The 22,847-nt window shown below is 40.2% G+C and overlaps 1 protein-coding gene across 6 annotated transcripts in view; it reads left to right on the forward strand.

Moving 5' to 3' along the window:
* The window catches only part of DPP4 (dipeptidyl peptidase 4), a 77,432-nt gene that overhangs the window by 11,839 nt on the left and 42,746 nt on the right, over positions 1-22,847 (forward strand). For 3 of the 6 annotated variants that reach the window (XR_012333107.1, XM_019923174.3, XM_019923176.3), the window contains 6 exons: positions 9,988-10,086; positions 10,494-10,585; positions 12,102-12,182; positions 18,301-18,353; positions 18,471-18,543; positions 19,309-19,429. Coding sequence is in view for 5 of the 6 variants with exons in the window: in XM_019923174.3 (XP_019778733.1) it covers positions 9,988-10,086; positions 10,494-10,585; positions 12,102-12,182; positions 18,301-18,353; positions 18,471-18,543; positions 19,309-19,429 (519 nt within the window). In the remaining variant the exon portion in view is untranslated. The remainder of the gene's footprint in view (positions 1-9,987; positions 10,087-10,493; positions 10,586-12,101; positions 12,183-18,300; positions 18,354-18,470; positions 18,544-19,308; positions 19,430-22,847) is intronic. The other 3 variants (XM_019923175.3, XM_073807644.1, XM_033860080.2) reach the window with 2 other exon arrangements.

Genomic DNA, 22,847 nt, shown 5'->3' on the forward strand with positions numbered 1-22,847 from the left:
AATTAAAGAAATTATCTTAGAGCTCATGTAAAAACATATTTTTGATGAACATTTTTTAATGTTACTTTAATTCTGATTAAAATTCTTATATTCCTAACTATGGGGTCAAGTCATCCACTACTAGATCACGCATACCTATTTGTAGAGTATAGTGCCAGCAGCTGTTTGATAAAATAAATTCATCCTTTCAGCTTACTTACAGACCAGTGGAGACATGACTGTTCAGATTAAATATTTACCTAATGATAGAAGATTACTTGATTAATTGGCAAACTATATGGTATAGAAAATAAGCATTGAAGAAGATGTTGTTGTAGCAAAGTGTAGTGTACAGAGTGAGGGGTAGTTCCAGAGGCATGAGGAGGGACCATGAAAAACTGAAGGCCACAGATGCGGATTGTTTATTTGAGAAGTAGGCTGATAAATACAAGAAGAGAAATGGGAAGATGGCTGCCGGAGCCCACAGGGTCAGTAAGTATTTATTTGATATGGGTACACCCTGTGCATGCTTATGGACGAAATGAAGATACTGAGAAGAGATGGAGATGGAGGGAGAAGAGATGAAACAGAGCCCCTAAGAAATCAAGAGGGCCAGGATCTGAGGCCCGGGGCAGGTCCGCTTCTGCCACCGAGTGCTGAGGGAAGGGTTAGAGAGTGGAGGAAGGGACAGACAGGAGTGGAAAGCAGAGTAACAAACAAGCCCCTGTGGTGGCTCTAAAGGAGGAATCGCTGAATCTTTTCATCGGACAAGTTCCCACTCTTTTGAAAATGTGTACTGCAGGGCCTGAGTTATTCAAGATTTTATGTTTAAGATCTAGGAAACATGAAAAAAAAAAAGGTGTGGGGGGAGAAAAGAAACCTATTATAAAGCTTGCATGGCTACTTTTTATGAGTGTAGGGAAAAGATGATGAGAGTTACCAGTTGTACCATGGAAGAGAGGAGGAGGGGAGTACAACCTTCTTTCTCAGAAAGTGTCACAGAGTTGCCATCCTTAATAACACTCCAGAGAGAAAATTCTAGGGTTTTCAGAAAGAATTGATGCCCCTCTGATTTCGGAACACTAGAACAAATTATGTTCTAATGTAACCTACCAACTGTCCCAGGTCCAAATGATACTACCAAGCTGCCTGTTTAGATTATTTGCCAAGATTGAATCCAGACACTTCCAGAAAGTCTAATCCATCTATGCTAACTCACAAAAACTGCCAACAAGCATTTACCATGTACCTCACTCTGCTGCATACTTAGGTTGTTCAGAGCAGTGGTTATAACCGCAGGCTTCAGAACCCTATGGCCTAGGGCTTACTAGTCATGAGACTTGAGTCTGGTTACTATCTGCATCTCAGTTTCCTTACCTGTAAAATTGGGATGAAAATAAGTTAATAAGTGTACAATGCCTAGAATAGCCCAGCACATTGGAAGGTCTCTATAAGTATCTGTCATGACTACTTTTTATATATTTTTAATTAAAAAACATTTTGTTAACAGTCCCAGACACAGGCATTATAATAATACTTGTTTCACACTCCTGAAAGTTCTGCTGGGTGAATGCTGGAAAGGGCAATTTCTATGGCAGTTTTGTTTTCCAGTGATCATTTTCCTCACCTCCTGGCAGACAAACAGTTGTCACAGAGAGTAGCCTTGTTGATAATGCCTGTAAATCTTTCTGGAAAGTTCTTCAGTGACTTGGTATTAGAGCTTTCAGCTTCCCCAAATGCTGATGTTCTCTAATCAGTTTTCTCTCCAAACTAATCATTTCTAGCTTGCACTGTGACCTCCCAGTGATGTCTCACTACAACTACTACTGCTAAAAACTAGCCCTTTGCTAAAATAGTTGCTTGTTTCATGGGCCTGTGGGTCATTTATTTATACAGTTAAGACGTTTCCACCTTTCAGCTGTTTCTCATCCCCTTGGATTACACTGGCTTAATGTCAGTGGACATAGTGGGGTGTAAAAGCCTTGTCAATAGTAATTATGGCCACTGTTATCCAGTCCTGATTATTCCCAGAAGAGTCCTAACAAGGGGTGAGGGAGTAACTATAATCAGAATAAAAAAACAGAGCAGGGCTTCCCTGGTGGCGCAGTGGTTGAGAGTCCGCCTGCCGATGTAGGGGACACGGGTTTGTGCTCCGGTCTGGGAAGATCCCACATGCCGTGGAGCGGCTGGACCCGTGAGCCATGGCCGCTGAGCCTGCGCGTCCGGAGCCTGTGCTCCGCAACGGGAGAGGCCACAACAGTGAGAGGCCCGTGTACCGGAAAAAAAAAAAAAAATTGGGCAATTTCCATTTCAAAAAGGAATAAAGCCATCCTGATGCCCTGTTTAGTGCTGGCTTCCTATATGCGCTGAACCTCCTGGCTCTTCACTGGGGTGAGGGCAGGGTGAACTGGATTTAGTTCAGGCAGTCCCTTTGGCCTTGCATTTCTTCACCAGTGGCCGTAGACATCTTCATCTTGACCTGAAGTTTGAGACATGAATATTCTGCCCACTTTCACTTCTCTGCCGTATATATTGGAATCTTATGTTGATATTCATACTGTTTCAAGGCAGTTAGAATTTCAGTCTCAGCATCTGTCTTTCAAACTGGTCTTGGGAGCTTTTTGTTTTCGTGTTGCTGACCATTCTGAGGAATGTCTAGATGGGGTTGTCAAGCTACAGTCAGGGCTGGCTGCTTAATTTTGTAAATTAAGTTTTATTCGGAATACAGCCTTTTCTATTCATTTAGATGTTGTCTGTGGCTGTTTTCAGGCTACAATGGCCGACTTTAGGAGTTGCAAAGCTAAAATATTTACCATCTGGCCCTATAAGAAAAAGTTTGCCAACCCCAGGTCTAGACATTGTTATCTTACGGCCGAAAAAGACCTTCTTATTTTACAGGTAAGTTGTGTAAATCCTCACAGAGACGTGATGAACACTGAAATCACACTAGATGTTTCAGCAGAGAAATTTGATATAAAAATTGGTTACACAAATTAAAGAGCAAAAGAAAAAATTATGAGGTAAGTGAGAGACAGGAGCTGTAGGAATAAGCTATCTCTAGGGCTTGGGAAAAAGGAGAAGAGGGACATAGAAGTTCTGGGGTCTAAGCTCCAAGGTGTGTGAGGCATGCAACTGAGAGGCAGGATGCAACAGGTTCAGGTATAAAAAGAAAAGCAGGAGGCTGGGACAGGTGCTCCCTCGGGGCACCTGCTGACAGGACCAGCAAGATAAAGGGAGTCCCTCCTCCTGTCCTACTGACTACACTCCTCTGTGTTTCCCTATCGGCAGGACCTAACAGGAAGCCTACAGAGGAAGGGGTCTGGGAAACACAGCTGTAGACCCCCTTCCCAGCACTACTGAGCAAAGGATAGATGTGTGTGTTTGAGCTGATAGACAACAGGTAAATTACGGTCACAGGCGTAGAGAAGTGAGCATGCCTGGTGACAGCGAGTGGAAGTCTGGAGCCTGAGGCTCCTGTCCTCACTCTATTTAGACCCAGCTGGCCCAGTGCACTGCTTTCCTACTTACCAGTCTCTTGGAGTTCACGACGCTCACATCTAGAGCTGTGTTCCCGTGTTTGTGCTCTCCTGTTTATGTTGTCTGGCTTTTATCTTTTCATTTGACAAATATTTATGCCTTCTACAGCCAGGCACCATCTAGGCCGTGCTGAGATAACTAGCAAACAAACACAATTGTGTGTAACAAAACACAATCCTCCTGGAGCTCACAGACAGTCAAGAGAGGCAGATGATAAACAGGTAAAAACTAGAGTACGTTAGATGGCATCACTGCTGAGGAAAAAAAATGTCAAGCCAGGAAGGGCGATACAAAGAGAATTTCTTAACCATGGGGTTGTAAATGTTAGTCCAGGAAAGGAAGGTGACATTTAAATAAAGACCTAAAGGAGGTAGGGAACAAGCTTTGGGCACATCGGAGGGGAAGAATATTCCAGGCAGAGGGTGTAGCAAATTCAAAGTCTCTGAGGCAGAAGTGGGCCCAGTGTGTCTGAGGAAGAGCGGGGAGGCCAGAGCAGATGGAGTGGAGGGAAAAGAGGAGAAGGAGGGCGGAGTCACGACACGGACAACCCCTCGTTGTTTCCTTTTTTCCAAATGTTTGCTATTCCGGAAAATGTGCATGGTACCAGTTGGTTGGCCTTTCAGAGTAGACCTTTGAAAATATAGCGATTACATCCCCAACAAAAGTTTGGTCATCTGACACTCTGATCTTTGAGTAAATGCTTAGAGCACACAGCCCCAGGTTCAAGGGCTCCAGCTCAATGGCAATGCATTTATCAGATGCACTTGATGTCCCTGGGATGTTTCTCTTATTGAGAAGGGAAATCTGGTGATAGTGATTATATTTTAATGTCTCCTGTGTATAGTAATCAGAGAAGTATCACTTTTCACAACTCCTCTAATTCCTCTCAAGTCCAACATGTTCCCTCCATGTGAACGCTGTGGATGGTATTAAACTTTTCGAAGGAGGAAGTGATGCTCGTCAGTACTTAGCAAATGATTCAATTGTACTTATCCTAGATGCTTTCTCAACGTGATGCTCTTATGCTTTCCTGTTAGGATCGTTTGGGATTTGAACACAGTGTAAGTTAATTAGCTATTATTTTATTGCAGTGAAATTCCTCATCTCAGCAGCACTGCTAGGTACTCCAAGGGAGAGACTCTTTCATCTTTGTATCCTGATTGCCTAGCACGTGCTTGGAACAAAATAATAATAAATAGTTTGACCTATCTGGAGGGCTTCCTAAATTTTAAATCCTGAGCTAAGAACTTTGCATACATTATCTCATTTCATCATGGCAGATCCCTAGGGGCTAGATAGTGCTATTATTATCATTTTATAGATTACAAAGTTGAGGTTTTGAAAGATTCAGTAACTTTCCTAAGGCTCCCGTGCAAGAATTAGGCCTGGGTTCAAATTCAGGCTCTCTGATTTCAAAGCCACCAGGGACCCAACCCCTTATTGGTATTTGTTGAATCATTGGTGATGGGTAGCAGCCCGCGTGTGCTGCTGGAGAATAAAGGATGTGAGCAGCTTTCCAGTCAATTTCTTCCTCTGCCTTCTTGATTTCTCTTCCTCTGTCCCAATGTCAAGGCTGCTATTTTGCTAGAGCAAATTGTAAAGTAACACTCATTTTATTTCCTTAGCATCAATATAAAATATTAACTGAGTAGCATATGGAACACAAGAACTCTATAACCAGATATCTATTCCCCATGTTTAACAACTTTATGAGTTTATGAGCTATAAACAGCACTTCTCCTTTTAGTTGCATTTCATTAGCCATTTATTTCCCCAAACAGTTTCTCTCTCTGAGGTAGAAATATTTTATATCACAGTTTCATACAGACCAAAAAAGGTTATTATTAATGAATATAAAAAAATTCAAAATATCCTGTAATCATAAAATAACCATCGGTTAAAGCAAGACTATTCTGTGGAACGACACCACTCTCTTACTTAGAATTCTGGAATTCCTTTTATTCAGAAAAGCGTTTGATCCTACAACCAGGGCTCATTAAGATACCATACACTTTGATGAGAAATTATTGTTAAGTTGAACCATTTTAAAAGCTGTTATTCTGCCATTTTTGATTGATAAAAATGGCATTTTCATATGGTTCAACCTAATAGTTGGGCTCAGCAAAACAGTAAAGTATAAAGCTGTTAACCGTTTTTTGATTTTTAAATTCAAGGAGACATGAATCTAGGAGTTTCTGTGGAAACTGATGGGTAACATGATTAGCTGCTCTGCTTGGCTAGCATAATGCTTTAAACTGGTAAGTCAAATAAACGATATGTCCCAGGCCCACCAGGAAGACCACACTAGCAGCCCAAGACCTTCATCTGTTGTTGCACGGGTGCCCAGTCAGGGAGCAATCAGACAAGGAAAGGGAAATGTGGGCGTGTCCTCTGGTGTTTGACAGAATAGGTTGTAACTTGGCAGTAAACTATGAACTTGCTAAAGGTCAAAACCTGGACTTGGCACTCACGTCTCGCAGAACTCGCTTATCTAGATGTTTCGAAAGCATCTTCCAGTTTGCGCTGCTTTTCAAATGACAAGGCAAAAAACAAGGAACATTTATTGCTCTGCTTGTTCCAGTTTTGCAGTGGTGTTTGGGGTCTGGGGAGCCAGCATAGGGAACCCGGCTTGAAGGTCGTTGTAAAGGAGCTGAGAGAGGGTAACACAAGCCAAGGGTGGCCCGGGTCTTGCACCCATGTCCTGGGCCATAGCAAGAACACGGCCTGGCATCAGTATGGATATCTGAACATCAGCAGATGGATCGAAATCACGCTGAGCCCATTATGAGCAGAAGGGAGTCTGAATCTGGCAGAGATGATGGGTTTAGAAAGGCTGAGGCCTGATGAGAGGATGAGCCCAGTGACATCTGAGGCGAAGAGGCAGGAGAGGTAAGTGCCCAGCAAGGAAGAGCGGCATGCAGGGCAGCAGGTGACCTCACAGGGGATTTTTGTCTCCGTTATTTTATTATTCCAGATTGAAGTGTGTTGTCCTTTAAAACCTGGGCAAATACCCTCATGTGAGATAGCACTGTATCTGATCTATATTGGAGGTATGCAGTTCATTCTCACAAAATCAAGAGTCAGTGATAGACACTTTATGTTGATATGTCTGTCTTGTTATAGATATGTATGTCTTAGTATGTGTGGACTGCTGTTATAAAGATAGCAGAGATTGGGTGACTTAAACAACAAACATTTATTTCTCACGGTTCTGGAAGCTAGAAGTCCAAGATCAAGATGCCAGCAGATTCGGTGTTTAGTGTCTGGTGAGGACCCGTTTCCTGTGTCCTCACATAGCAGAAGTGGGGAGAGAGCTTTCTGGAGTCACTTTCTAAAGGGAACTAAACCCACTCATGAGGATTAGTACTCATGATCGAATTACCTACCAAGGGCTCCCCCTCCTAATACCATCATATGGCAGTTACGATTTCAACATGTGAATTTTGAGGGGACACAGACATTCAGTTGGTTGTAATATATGCGTGTGTGTATAAATTGATCTATTTCTATTTACAGATCTATCTAAACATCTACATCAGCAGATAATATTAGGATTGTGAATGTTTCTTACCACTGATACCTTGATTTGTACTAATTTGGGGATGTGTTTTATGTTCATTTTAGACTAATAGCTCTTGATAGCAGGGTATTTATCCTCAACAATGATACTCACTTTATAACTATTTTTATATAATAGGATGATTGGATGAATACAAACAACTGAGGGTGTTTAATGAACAAATCCAGATTTGTAATTTTGTAGTCCAACATGAGTTTCAAATATTATTTTCTGTAGCACAAGACTTTACTTCTTAATTAAAAGTTAAACTCAAGGACTGGCTTTACTCACTTGCTATATTTTTGCTAATAAACACAAATATCTTATTAACTTTCAGGGGAGAAATGCAGGATTGAATTGAAAAACAAAAGTTTTTAAAAGAATATTTTACTTAACAAACTAGGCTTATACAAAATCAATAAAATAATAAAATAAAGGGTAGCAACTTTATCTATCGAAGCTGAAGGTTTTATAGGCAGAAACAAAACTATGTTATCAGATCAAATCCAAAGAAATAAAACCTTAAGAACACTTTTTTTCTTTTTGCGGTGCGCGGGCCTCTCACTGTTGCGGCCTCTCCCGTTGTGGAGCACAGGCTCTGGATGCGCAGGCTCAGCGGCCATGGCTCATGGGCCCAGCCGCTCCACGGCACATGGGATCCTCCCGGACCAGGGCATGAACCCACGTCCCCTGCATCAGCAGACGGACTCTCAACCACTGCGCCACCAGGGAAACCCAAGAACACTTTTTGAAAGAGCATTTCCTGTACGAGATCTACTTCTCCACAGGCTGTAAAAAATTAACACGAGAAGATACTGCTGGCTTTGAAATCCCTGAAAAGAGCTGCAGTTATAGGAATGTTATGGTAGTGGCTGATTTTGTGAGTGTATGTTTACACGTACGTGGAAAATGTAGAGAGTTTGGAAGAAGACTTTAAGGTATTTGTCATCAGTGGAGGCTCTGGGATTGAGGAAGAGGAATCACACTGGCTTGACTGTGCTTATAGGATGATGCCCTACTCCAATCAACAAAAACTTTTTTTGTGTGTGTCTTTTATGCCATACAACTGTGCTAGATGCTAAGGTTGATGAAAAACAAAAACAAAAACCCCAAACCAATGAACAAAAACCCAAAGCCCTGTCTTCAAAAGAATACATGGCCCAGCTGAGCAGATTACACAGGCAGGCATGGAAAAATAGTTATCAACACAAGTTAGTAAGTGACAGGAGCCCAATGAGTAGCATGGGGGCAAAAGTCAGAAGCCGAATAGAAAAATAGTTATCAACACAAGTTAGTAAGTGACAGGAGCCCAATGAGTAGCATGGGGGCAAAAGTCAGAGGCCGAATTGAGGTCTTCATGACAGAGGTGGGAAATGGAGGAGGGAGGCTTGTGACAGATGGGGAAGCCGTTGAGGACATGCCAGGAAGTGGCTTAGGACAAGGAGTAGAGTCAGACAAGCCTAAGAAGATCTGCTGGGTTCAGTAGGCAGATCAGTGTGACTAGGTTAGAAGGTTCTTGCAGGGATAGAGTGAAAATAAGCCTGGAAAGGTCTCACATCAGACTGTGGGGCTGCAACTGCCAGGCTAAGCAGTCTGAATCTCCCTGTAGACAGTGGGGACTCATTGGAAGCTTTTGAGGAAGAGATCACCAGAATGATAGTGGCATTTTAGAAAGATCATTCTGGTGACGGTGCAGGGCAGGAATTGGATTGGGAGAACCTGATGGCAGGGATATCTGGAGAAGAGATTTCATAGGAAGAGTCAATAGGGTTGATTGGTTGTAGGGGATGGTAAAAAAGAGGGAGACATCAAAATGATCTTCAGCCTTTGAATTGCCGTCTTCAGTAACAGAATATAAAACCACACAAATTTCCTGTGGAAATCTAGTTTTGGAAGGAAGACAATTATTTTAGACAGGGTGTGTATAGGGTTAGAGTGGGGCAAGTCAACTAAGAAGCACTGGAAATGTAAGCGTGGGTGCAGTAGGCTAAGGTGGTGAGAGCAGATATTGTCATTCATCTAAATGGTAAGTATACCTGAAGCCCTGGAACTCACATTCTCTGGAGTTCCCTGGAAGGAAAACTGTAGAGAGAGAGGAGGAGAAAGCTGAAGACTAATATCAAAGCATTTCTGCCTTACAGGTCAGTGGAGAAAAATAGAGTCAAAGTAGGAGATGGAAAAATAATGGTCAGAGAGTTAGGAGAAGGACTGAGGCTGTCACAGAATCCAAGGGAAAGGTTTCATGTGAAGTTTAATCAAATTCAAGGAAAAATGATGATAGAAACGAAGATCTCTGAACTGGGTGATCAGTATATCTTAAAGGTCTTTGCAGAGCAAGAGGGCTTAGAAGTGGACCTCAGGTCCTCAGGAAAGGATAATCTAGCCTCATGCCATGCACTGCATGATTGCATTGACTGGGAAAGTGCCCATTCAAATTGAGATATACTGTAATCATCAATTACATATCAGATTTTAAAGACAGTATGAAAAGAAATAATGTGAAAGATCTATTAATAACATATAAAAGCCGATTACACACTGAAATGATAAAATATTTGATATACTGGCTAAATAAAATATGCAATTAGAATTAATTTCACCTTAAAAATTTTTAAATATGGCTACTAGAAAGTGTACTCACACTATATTTCCCTTGGACATTGTTGATCTAGACCTTCGAAATGAAGCTCACTAATGTAGCACCGTGAAAAACACACTCTCGCAAACACTTTAACAGCTAAATGCATTTTTACCCTTTTTCTCAGTCCGAACTCTTTCAAAATGTGTTTTGCATTTTGTCAGTGTATTTCTGTATTTTGTGACTAGTGTATATTGTAGATATCCTTTTTTTTTTATATATGCGAAACAGGTTATCCCGTCTTACTGAACATTTGGCTCTTTTTTCCAACCAGCAGGTGATGCTACAGCTGATAGTCGCAGAACCTACACTCTAACCGATTATTTAAAAAATACTTTTAGAGTGAAGTTCTACACCTTGCGATGGATTTCAGGTAAGGATTTTTGGTGGAGAGGGGGCTGATTTTTATGGTTATTTTCATTCTGGTTAGGTTGTGGGGCACTTTTATGGCACTGAGAAAATATTCTTATTTTTTTTTAACCGTATGGGAAAGTATTTTTTTTCTACTTAAGGGTGGAAAGGGGGATAAGACAGAAAGAAACTTGAGTATTTCTTTGATATGTACTATAAAAAGTTAAATGTAAATTGAACCCTTTACAATAATGATGGAAAAATGAAGGCATACTAGTGTAATATTCATCAGTTCATGTTTTTCCAACTTAGAAATGCCTTTTTAGTACTTGTGTGAATTTGTCTTAAATTTTTATTGCATGGTTTTTTAGCTTATGAAGATGTTTAAAAGCAACTTGAAATACTGATCTGGCCGTTTTCTCTCTTTAGATCATGAATATCTCTACAAACAAGAAAATAATATCTTGCTATTCAATGCTGAATATGGAAACAGCTCCATGTTCTTGGAGAACAGTACACTTGTATGTTTAATCACATAATTAATTCATGCTTTAAGGGAATTCTGGGGATTTTCTTTTTCATAACCTTTCAAATCATGAGTACTATCGTTTCTCATCCTGTTGGACTCTCTCTGCAGCATATGGCACAGTGGATCTTTCTCTTCTTCTTGGAATGCTCCCTGCCTTGGCTACTTTTTAGTCTCCTTTGACGATTCCTCCTCCTCTGCTCATACTCTTACGTGTAAGTGCTCCGCAGGGCCGTGTCTTCACTGCTACTCTCCCTCCTCACATTGCATGCTCTCCTTCAGCGAATTCCATGCACTTCCACAGCACAGGTGCTTCTCAAATACATGCCTGTAATACTAACCTCCTCCCAAGATCTAGACCTCTGTTTCCAACAGCTTGCCGGTTCTGGCACATGGATGGCCTGCAGTCATTTTAAACTCAGTGTCCCAAGCTAAACTAGTTATTTCCCCTTCCCTCTCCTAGCAAACGGAAGGCATACTAGTCCACTTCCTGAGTTCCCAATCTTGGTAAATAGCGCCCTCTTCAAAGTCACTTAAGCTAGAAACCTCAGAATCCTTGATTCCTCGGGCATTCCCCTTATTTAGCTACTCAACAAAACCTATTAGTCCTCCCTTGCAACGTCAAGTGTCTCTCGGATTTCCATTTCCACGGTATAGTCCTGGTTCGAAGCCTTGATTAATCTTGTGACAGTATTCTAACGAGTGTCCCTCTCTCCATTCTGTAAATCAGACCACGGCATTGCCCAAGTCCAGGGCTACTGTAACCCCTCCCCTCTCATCTCATCTCAGCCACTGGGTCACCAGAGCATCTTTGTAAAAGCCAGATAAGATTCCATCACATCCATGTGCAAAAAGTAGTTCAGGGCTTCCCTGGTGGCGCAGTGGTTGAGAGTCTGCCTGCCGATGCAGGGGACGCGGGTTCGTGCCCCGGTCCGGGAGGATCCCACATGCCGCGGAGCGGCTGGGCCCATGAGCCATGGCCGCTGAGCCTGCACGTCCGGAGCCTGTGCTTTGCAACGGGAGACGCCACAATAGTGAGAGGCCCGCGTACCGCCAAAAAAAAAAAAAAGTAGTTCATAGGTCTATTTCTTATATCTAGGCCTTGGCTATTTTTCTAATTTTATGTCTTCTCTTTGTCTGACACACCCTATACTGTATTCAGGTTACAACTAACCTTTAGGCAGTCTCTAAATATGCATGCCCTTTCTGCATCTGGGTTTTTACTCCTGCTGTTTCCCCTCCTGAGGAAGTTCTCTCTCTGTTCCTGATCCCCACCCACATAGCCATCTCTCCTTCATTAAAATAAATCCTTCCCTCCCTGATTCTCTAACCCTGATCACCACCCACCTTGCCTCATGGTCATTTGTGTGAGGGAGTGTGCCCCTCTTCTAGACCGGAACCTCTCAAGCTACCAGCCACAAGTCTAGAACCGTACCCTCTACACAGTAAGTACTCAATAACGGCAGTTAAATGGAATCGTTCAATTGTTCTTTTTTCTACTTGATTGACAGGATGAATTTGGATTTTCTATGAATGATTATTCAGTATCTCCTGATAGACAATATGTTCTCTTCGAACACAACTATGTGAAGGTAAAAGAAATGCTTTTTTACTGTGACATTTAAAGAATCCTATGAGTATGTTATTTTATAACTGATTTCAAGTCTGTGACTATTTAGGCTTGATACCTAAGTCAAAGAGTAGGCGCTAAAAACTCATTAATTCGGTATCAGAAGGAGAAATGGTCATTCTCATTCATAAAAGATAAGTCTAACGAATGTTTTAAAAGAAATTCATTTTCAGGGTTTTCAAATACTAAAAAGCTAAAGTAATATTATACATAGATACTAAAAACATAAGTTAATAAAATAGAACTTATAATTTAAAAGTATGTGTACATGTCTGACTTGTACATCCAGTAATAGAACGCTTTATTTCCTTTGTCTCAGTTCGACATATATTAAAACTCTCAAGCATTTGCTTTAAAAACAGTTAAACTTCTCATCCTCTAGAAGAGACTCTGCACGGTCCACCTCCCAGCCCCCAGGTCCCACCATATACAAACCGTTCCAAAGGGGCAGCCTCAGAACCGGTCACCAGTGCCCTGCAGGGAGCGCTCAGCTTCCTCCAGTTGCCCAGCCCAACATCAAATTCTCACACATTGGGGAAAGGTTACAGCCTAATCACACATCCTTCTCATGTTTAGGGTGGCTGCCGATCGCCAGTGACTTTCACTGCAGCTTTTTGATTATTCATGGATTTGACAACGGTTGTTGTGTATAGGCAGTTTTGAGACATACCGGAAAGATTAAAAACCTGTAGAGAGATTCTGCTTGAAAACAAAATACAAAGCTGGGGATCCCTACCTCTGCCTTTTTTCTCTAGAATAAATAGTAAATACTGAGTGACCTTATCCCACACACCAGCGCTCCTGTATTCAGGCCATGCCGACCAGCCGGTACTCCGTTTCCCATTTTGGGATGGTAACTCCCGCTCGTAATATTTGCCCTGATTCATTGTGCTGGGCTCCATTTCCTGGACATGAAGCCTTGCTGACTATATTCTGCTAAACCAATCCACCAGGAAGGAATCAGAAGCCTAAACCAACTTTAACACATCTGTTCCCAGTTAATGAATTAGTGTTTGTTTAATTCAGTGGTTCTTATTGCTGTCTATGGATTAAAATCATTTAAGGAGCTTTTAAAAATTCCTAGTGTCCAGGTCCAATCCCCAGATCAATAAATTGAAGTCTCTGGGGTGAAGCTGTCATCAGTTTTCTTTTTTTGTTTTTTTTTTTTTAATACGTAGAGTATTTTAATGAGCAGCCAGGGTTGAGAACCACAGATTAACAATTTCCCAAGTTAAAGACAAACATATAAAGACTATGAGGTTAAGGTAGAAACAGCAAGGTAAATACCAGCTCAATTTGCTATTTAGCCAAGTTCAACAAGTGCCATATGGTGTGTACTAACGGATGTATTTCACTGGTAGACCTTAGCTGGACAACCATCATTGGTAATTTGTATCTGTTGTATCACGGGAGTTTTCATGTGCGTTTAACTGCTTCTGCTGTTTTCATTCTGTCCCCTTCATCCTGCCACTCTGCCTTTCTGAACCCACCTCGCGCCTCCCTCTCTGCACTCACCAAGCTTGGCCAGTGCTTCCCACCCCTGCCTGCTCCTTAGGATCAATCACCTGGGGAAGTTTTTTTTAAAATACAGATGCCTAGGGGCTTCCCTGGTGGCGCAGCCGTTGAGAGTCCTCCTGCCGATGCAGGGGACACGGGTTCGTGCCCCGGTCCGGGAAGATTCTACATGCCGCGGAGCGGCTGGGCCCGTGAGCCATGGCCGCTGAGCCTGCGCGTCCGGAGCCTGTGTTCCGCAACGGGAGAGGCCGCAACAGTGACAGGCCCGCGTACCGCAAAAAAATATAAATAAATAATAAAATACAGATGCCTGCAGCCTACTGCACACCAACTAACTCAGCATAGCTATGGATGGGGTCCAGGCGTGGGTAGTTTTAAGGACTCCCAAGTGATTCAGTGATCCAAAGTTAAGAACCTTTAAGTGCAAAGCTCTTCATATTTCTCAAGCATCACTTTCATTCCCATCTAAGGGCCAAAGCACTTGCTATTGCTTCATCCTGGCACCTTCTTCCCCTGCTCATCATATGCTCTCCCTTTTTAGTAATTCAGGTCCAGGCTTTGTTGATGCTACTCTGTCCCCCCCAACATTCACTCTCTATCACATTAGCTTACTTTCTTCATACGTTTTATTGCCGAGCATTAAATCAAAAGATTACTGAAATAGAGAACTCTATATTCTATTTTACTTCCCGGAGTATCCAGCAGAATTTTCTATACAGCGTAAATGTGTTGACTAATCAACTCTCAAGACACACATCAAGAACAAAGAAAAGTCTACTTTTATTCAATTTCCCTGGAGGTCTACTGCCAGTGCTCTTTAGATCCTACTGCATGGTTTCTCCATGACTGAGCTAGTGCATTCAGAAAGATCAATTCTTAATTTTAAGGTGTAGCTACAAAAAAAGGTAAGTGAGTCAGTGAACAAAACCAAATAATTTTTTAAAAATTAATTAATTAAAAAAAAAGAAAACATAAATAAGTAAGGACCATACAGCCTAGTATGGATGTTCTCATAGCATCTCGCCTCATCGCTTAATGCTGTACCGATGATAATAGTTGCATCGTCTGTGACTTGTTGACAATGTCCAGGAGTCCTGCTAAATACTTCACGTTCATTCTCGTGCCCCTGAGATTGTTTCTGTCACTATCCTCATCTTCCTAAAGAGAAAATTGAAGTCTAGAAAGAAACTTGCCTGATATTACATATTGGAGACTTGCCTTCGTCCATTTGGGTTGCTATAAACATCATAGACTGGGTGGCTTAACAACAGAAATTTATTTCTCAGAGTTCTGGAGGCTGAGAAGTCCAAGATCAAGGTGCCAGCAGATTCAGTATCTGTCAAGGTCTCACTTCCTGGATCATAGTTGACCGTCTTCTCCGTGTGTCCTCACATGGTAGAAGGGTCAAGGGATTTCTCTGGAGTCTCTTTTATAAGGAAACTAATCCCATTCATGAGAGCTTTCCCCCTCGTGACTTAGTCACTCCCCAGGGATCCCATCTCCAGAATACCATCACGTTGGGGGCTAGGATTTCAACATATGAATTGAGGGTAAGGGGGGAATACAAATATTCAGTCTAGAGCAAGACTTGAATCCAGGTTAGAAGACTCCAAAGTTTGTGCTCTTAAACATGATCTTTCCTATGTTCGTGCTTGAACCTCTTTCTGCTATGATGCTTTTTTTCCTTCTCTGTGTGGCAGTCCTCTGCCACTGAGACTCAGTCCAAGAGTCACCTTTTCCATAAGCCTCTCTCCCTCCCCAATTCCTAATTTATGATTCCTGCCTTTCCCCACCCACCTCCACTGCATGCTCTGTGATTCTTTTCTTGTAGTTTATGTCTCCATATCCCACATTCAACTATGAGCTCCTCAAAAAGAGGGAGCCTGTCTTATCCAGTAATGCCTAATCAAGAGGATAGGTGCCAATGTTTATAGCCTAAATAGACTGATGAGTCTGTTTCGGAAGATTAAGTGAATATACAAACATCTTGGATTTCCCTTTACAACCCATGATAGATCTGTCACCCTGAAATGATCTCAAAACTTCTTAAATCTCTTAATATTTTTAGCCTGTACCACAACTTTTGGCTCTAGTGAGTATTATACTCAGAGGTTTTCCAGAAACAAGCATGGAGTGTGTCAGAATAATTCAGGATTCAAAAAAGAATGTATGACTTGCAAAGAAGAGGAGACAATAAATATTTGTTGACATGAGAGGACAGGACGGTGATGAATGATAAGTGGGAAATAGTTTTCAAGATTAGGGACCTGACAGGTCTTAGCTCTGCTAATACAGCTGGGGGTCTTGGGCTACCTATTTCATCTATTTCAGCCTCATAGGTAAACTTTGATTATTTTAGTTTGGTCTGTTTCTTGAATATATACTATGTGGCTTGTACTAGACCAGACTCCAGGTATTTAAAGATGAATAAGACACAATTTCTTATCTCTAGGAGTATGGTAGGGAAAACAGACATACAGACAAGTAATTTTGAAAAAAAAATCTTTAATTTATGTATGTATCCACATATAAACATAATATTTCATAAATGCAAATCTATGATCATATATTTAAAAAATCTTCAGTCTTATTTTTTTATCATTTTTTCTTGACTCCCTACTCCTCACCCCTCTGCCTTTTCCCCAGGTATCCCATGTTGAGAATCTATTGTATACCCCTCCATATTTTATAGTTGTTTCTTTATTCATATAATTCTAGGAAGATAGAGATTCTTTTTAGTTATTGTTTATTTTATAAAAATAGAATCCTATTTTCCATACTTTTCTGTAAATTGCATTTCTCACTCAGTGGTACCATGTGGAACTTCTTCCAAGTCATCTGCTATGGCTCTAGCTCATTTATTTTTGAATTAATAGACTTTATTTTTTAGAGCAGCTTTAGGTTTACAGAAAATGAGTGGAAAGTACAGGGGGTTCCCGTATACTTCCTCACCACCACCCCCTGCCTCACCTCCACCCCTGTTATTTTCCCTATTATTAACATTTTGCATTAAATGTAGTAGTACATTTGTTACAATTGATGAGCCAATATTGACGCATTATTATTAACTAAAGTTCATAGTTTACATTAGGGTTCACTCTCTGTGTTGTACATTTTATGGGTTTTGACAAATGTAGAGTGTATAATGACTTTTATCTGTCATTATAGTGTCATGCAGAATATTTTCACTTTTCCTAAAAATCCCCTGTGCTCCACCTGTTTGTCCCTCCTTTCACCTGAACCCCTAGCAACCACTGATCTTTACTGTGTCTGTAATTTTGTCTTTTTGGAATGTCATGTGGTTGGAATCATACAGTATGTTGCCTTTTCAGATTGGCTTCTCTCACTTGGCAATATGCATTTAAGTTTCCTCTATTTCTTTTCATGGCTTGGTAGGTCATTTCTTTTTATCACTGAATAATATTCCATAGTCTGCCTGGACCATGGTTTGTTTATACATTCACCTGTTGAAGGACATCTTGGTTATGTCCAAGTTTTGGCAAACATGAATAAAGCTGCTGTAAACATTTGTGTGTAGGTTTTTCGTGTGGGTATAAGTTTTCAGCTCATTTGGATAAATGACAAGGAGTTTGCTGGTAAAATTATTTGAGCTGGGAGTTTTCTTTGTACAGAGGTTTTTTATGGATGCAGTTTTATATTAGATGTAAAACTATTCAGAATTCACTCTTTCGTCTCACTTTTGATAACTTGCTTTTAAAGGAATTTGTCCTTTTTTCTAACTTTTAAAATTTATAGGTAAAAAACATTTAAAATAAGGTCTTATAATCTTTTAATGTCTGTAGAGCCCATTGTGGTATCCCATTTTTCATTTCTGATATTATTCATTCATACTCTTTTTCTTACTCTGTGTTAGTAATTTTATTAGTCTTTTCAAAGAACCAGTTTTTAGCTTTGTTGGATTTTTCTCTATTGTATTTTTTTCTATTTGATTACTGCTTTGACCTTTATTACTTCTTTTCTTCTAATTTCTTTGGATTTGGTTGCTTTTCATGTTTTAGATTCTTGAGATGGTTATTTAAAATATTGATGGTATATGTATTTCAATTTTAAAACATATTGCCAGGTGGCTTTCAAAAAATCTGTAACACTTTATATTTTCATGATCAGTGTAGGAAAGTAAACATCTCTCTCCATCACTACCAGCAATAGAATTAAAGTTCTTTAAGATATTTTGCCAATAAGGTGGTTGAAAAGGGAAAATTTGCATTTTCTTAAACAGCTGAACTTAACATTACTGTGCTAAGTGCTGAGAATAATGTTTGCCACAGGAAACGGCACCTCAGCCCACTGTGGTCCTGGGAAGTCTCCTTTGCAGAGGTGAGGCCAGAGAAAAGTTATAGGTAAAATCCGGAGGAGTTTGTACTAGATGATTTCTGAGATATTTTCTAATTCCAAAATTTTAAGAATCTAGATAGGGAATTATAAGATATAAAATTTGAGAATTATACAATGTTATACGGCTTTATCTCTCAGCTGGGCTCCTATAGCAAGTGGTCAAACTACCAAGAATCACAGAAGCCTGAAATGTTTGTTTTCTTTTGCAGCAATGGAGGCATTCCTACACAGCTTCGTATGACATTTATGACTTAAATAAAAGGTCAGCGACTTCCTCCCAAAATCTGTTATGCTTTTCTAGTATAATAATAATTTAAAAAGAAAAGAAATTCCACTGTGATTTATTCACTTGGAAATGTTTCTCTTTATCTTTTTCCAGGCAGCTAATTACAGAAGAGAGAATCCCAAACAACACACAGTGGGTCACATGGTCACCAGTGGGTCATAAATTGGTTAGTGAGTCTCTCCCCTTGTCAGAAAAATAATGGCTCAAATCTCTCACATGCAGAAGCTGCTAACCATGATACAGAGCAGATACTTAGGAAGCCAGTACATCACTATCAAACAGAGTTTTATTGCCTAAAATAATATTTTATTAGTCTAACAGAGTAAATACAATTCCTGAAAGTTTCTGAACTACTGTTAGGGAATTGTTTATTTACTGGGAAAATGTTCATTCAAGTCTTGAATTCTAATTCTGTTGCACTTTGGGTTTTGTTTTGTTTTGTTGAGGCATTCCTGCTTTCTGATAGTTCTGTGACTTTCTCTATGTTGTCACTCTAGATATACCTTCACGTGCTATAGTCTTAGGAGAATGTCAGAAGTCCAGAAGAATCTAAACAGGAAGACAGACTGTTTATCTGTAGTTGACTTCACCCTCTGGGCATGCAGCTGCCCAACATCTACTCACCTTCCCTGGAGAGAAATGCATAGCACACATCATGCTATAGAAGTGGTCAGTCTTCCCAGGCTTCGCATACACTTTCGTATCCAAATAGCGTGGTTGTGAGCTGCTTCTTGGGCTTCTGTATCTATACTTACAGTTTAAGAATGTGAGAGGAGGGAGTAAATGACTCTTCCTCCTGATCAATGGAATAAGCTTAGGTAATCATTACACTTGCATACCAATATTTTTTGAGGATAAAATAATTGGTAAGTTTTTTAAAATCCAGAATAAAATATATGATGTATCAATATTTTTTTTCCAATCTTTCTAGGCGTACGTTTGGAAAAATGATATTTATGTCAAAAATGAACCAAATTTGCCAAGTCAGAGGGTCACATGGACTGGGAAAGAAGATGTAATCTATAATGGAATAACTGACTGGGTTTATGAAGGTAGAGACGTTAAAGCTTTTTCAAATCAGAAAATCTGTACGTTTTCAAAAACAGTTAAAATGGGGGGAAATTCAATGGCATTCAAAATAAGTTGCATTTTAAAAATGTCATCAAATCTCCTTTAGCACTCATAACACTAGGTATCTCATAGACCAAGAATCTCTTCACAGTGGCTACTGCTGCTACATCCTCACTGTCTCGTCAATGCTCCTATTGTCTTTGCTCTACTGCTACAAAAGGGCCTTTCTGTGTAGGTAGCTTTTCTGCTTTACTGGGGCATAAAAGCCTCCAGATTGATATCAGATGTTTCTTGAACCGGGCCTACCTAACCCAGAAGTTACTAAAGAAAACGAAATACTCCCAGAACATTCCAAAAGATGACAAACTATTGTCTGGAGATTGGGGAGTCAAGGGTAAGAAAATGCCTTTTTTTTAATAGAGGATTTGTGTTCATTGGAACTTGAACAAATTAGCATTTCCTGTTTCTAAAGAAGAAAAAAATAATTAGAAAGACTTAGGAAAAACTGGGTTCAAAAAACAGAACTGAAAAAGTTAAAAAGAATGATTCTCTCTTTAAGGATAAAGAGTTTTAGAAAATATTAGGAAAACATTATTCATGTCTGTAGTTGCCAAGGTAAAAAGCATTTTGAGGCTATTCCAAACCCTTCATAAGATTGTCTCATGCTTATTAAAGACTCATCCTTATTTTATCCTGTTATTTCTTCTTCATACTTATTAAAAAAAGGTTTTTCTTCGTGACAATTTCGGTTCTTACTAGTTCAAATCGAGTTCAGTTAAGTGGATAACATTATAAGAACAGGAAACACTTTAAAAGAAAGATAAATTCCCATGGCCCAGAAACAAGTGTTTGATGAAAACTTACAATGAAATTTACTATCACTTGTCACTTAGATATTGAAAAACATCTTTAACGCTTGTTGGACAGCACAGCACAACCTCCAGGATCCCCAACGTGAGCTAGATAAAGCCTCTTCCCAAAGCTGTGACTGACCCTTCCTTGGAACAGCTGGGCAGCTCTAAGATAAAAACACTCCGACACTAAGGTTCTTTCTAAGGTAGATAATAGCTGGAGGGATCTCATTTTGCCTGTTCATGACTAAGCCATTCACAAGCAGAAGAATGGCTTCACAGTTCCAATGTGGGCCTGTCTCTAAAAACGGGACTTTAGTCCCTACAGGGAAATTCCTACAATTGGTTTTGTACATTTACAAGTGCTCCATACTTAGAAAAGGGCACACCTGCTTCTCCATATATGGGGTCACCTTCCTATTGGAGCCACCCTCTCCGCTGTAGCCATGAAGACCTGTTGGGATCAAAAGAGAGTCCATTTTGAGAATCTGTAGGTTCATAAGTAAATGGACAAACAAAGCTGCAAGGTCTAAACAGGGCCACATGCCACACTGAGGAGAGACACTCACAGAGGAGCCTATATTCTGGGACTTGGGCTGCCACCCCACCCTGGGTCCCCAAATAGCTTTCTCTCTCAAGTTTTCTCTTTTCACTTTATTTTATGATTTTCTAATTGATTATTATTTTACTTTAGTTAATAAGTGTTTTCTTTTTCCAAAAAAAAAGGATAATACTTTATCTCCTAGGATGAAGTTAATTACGATACAGTCACTTTTGAGTATGAATGTAGTTTACCTAACCCAGAGCTGAAAATGCGAATTTTGGTGAGATGAGGGGATAGAGAAGGAAATAATTTAGGGAGATGGAGCATTCCTTACCCCCCTGAGGCAGTAGTGTTGACAGTGGCAGGGGTGGGGGCGGGGGTTGTGATTAATTCAGTGCAATTCACATTGAGTGCCAACCACCTACAAGGTGCTGTGCCAGGTGCTGGGGACACAGAGACAAATGCTACCCAACTGTTGCTCTCAGGGAATTCAGCCCAGAGAGAGACAAAGAAGCCAACAAAAACTGTCATGGAGTGAATTAAGTATCCTATTAGAGGGAGGAAACTAGGTCCCAGGGGTACCTAAGGAAATTCAGAGTAAGTGGCAGGATGGGAGTTATCACAGGATGGTGGTGGGAGTGCCATAGACACCCATCGTGTTCATAGCCAACTTCAGGAAGGGCTGGATATCTTTTCCTTCTTTCTTTGTTCTTCTTTCTCCTCACCCATGATCCCTTCATTCTTAGGACTTTGAGTTTGACCAGTGTAGTTTTATAATAATGGTTTTGACACATCATTGATATGGAAAAATGTGGTCGGTATTCTAGTAAGGCAGAAAGAGAAAGACAGATACCATATGCTATCACTTATATGTGAAATCTAAAATATGACACAAATGAACTTAGCTATGAAACATAAACAGACTCACAGACATAGAGAACAGACTTGTGGTCACCAAGGTTGGGGGGTGGGGGAGGGATGGATTGGGAGTTTGGGGTTAGCAGATACAAACTATTATAAATAGAATGGGTAAACAACAAGGTCTTACTGTATAGCACAGGGAATTATATTCAATCTCCTGTGATAAGCCATAATGGAAAAGAAAAATAAATAAGTAAATAGATAGATAGATAAAGTGTTCAGTATTCTAAATAACTACTAATCCAAAACATAGACTCCTACCTGCCACCTGTACTTAAAAGTGATTTTACAAAGCATTACCTTGCTGTCATTGTATTCATTTTATGTAATTGCATCTTGATCTTAGATTAGAACCAATGGGTAGGAGCTATAAGGAATGAGACATGAACTCAGTATATGAAGAAGTTCTTAGTGAGAAACCTCCTTGGCTTAGAATCACAAGGCCTGCCTTCTTGTCTCTGTCAATTCACTCTATCTCTCTAAACCTTAGTTGTCCTCTCTGTAAAATAGCCTGTGAATAGACTTACCCAGGGTTCAATTAGATAAGTGTTTTGTAAATTCTAAATTGCTGCATAAATGTAACTCAGTGACATATGTATAAAGCAGTCAAAGGGGGAGCAGGCTGCCTGATCAAGTAGAAGGTTTTCTGTTACTAGAAGTGCTGAAATAGGCAGGAAGGAACAGTAGAAGATGGACTCCAGCCAGACAAATCTGGATTCATTCTTGATTTTAGCAACTATTGGTCATGTGCTCCTGAGTAAATTGCTTACTCTCTTTAAGCCTGCCTGCCCCTTTGCTCATCTGCACAAGGAGTTACTGTGAGCATTAACCGAGATAATAGATGTCAGTTACTTATCAGTGTGTGGTCAGCAGGCATTAAATCGCAGCTGCTCATCATTATAATTATTATATTTTATTATTGTTGTTATTTTTATTACTGTTACTCCTACTACCATTACCATTGTCATAACTGAAAGCAAGCATTTGGAAGAAACTTGTCAAGAAGGCATAAGAATCAGAAAAGTGATTGGGATAAATGATTTCCTAACTCTAATATTCACGTTTTTATGCTTTTGCTTTTAC

The sequence above is a fragment of the Tursiops truncatus genome, chromosome 7, assembly GCF_011762595.2.
Source record: "Tursiops truncatus isolate mTurTru1 chromosome 7, mTurTru1.mat.Y, whole genome shotgun sequence".
In the NCBI taxonomy this organism is placed as follows: domain Eukaryota; kingdom Metazoa; phylum Chordata; class Mammalia; order Artiodactyla; family Delphinidae; genus Tursiops; species Tursiops truncatus.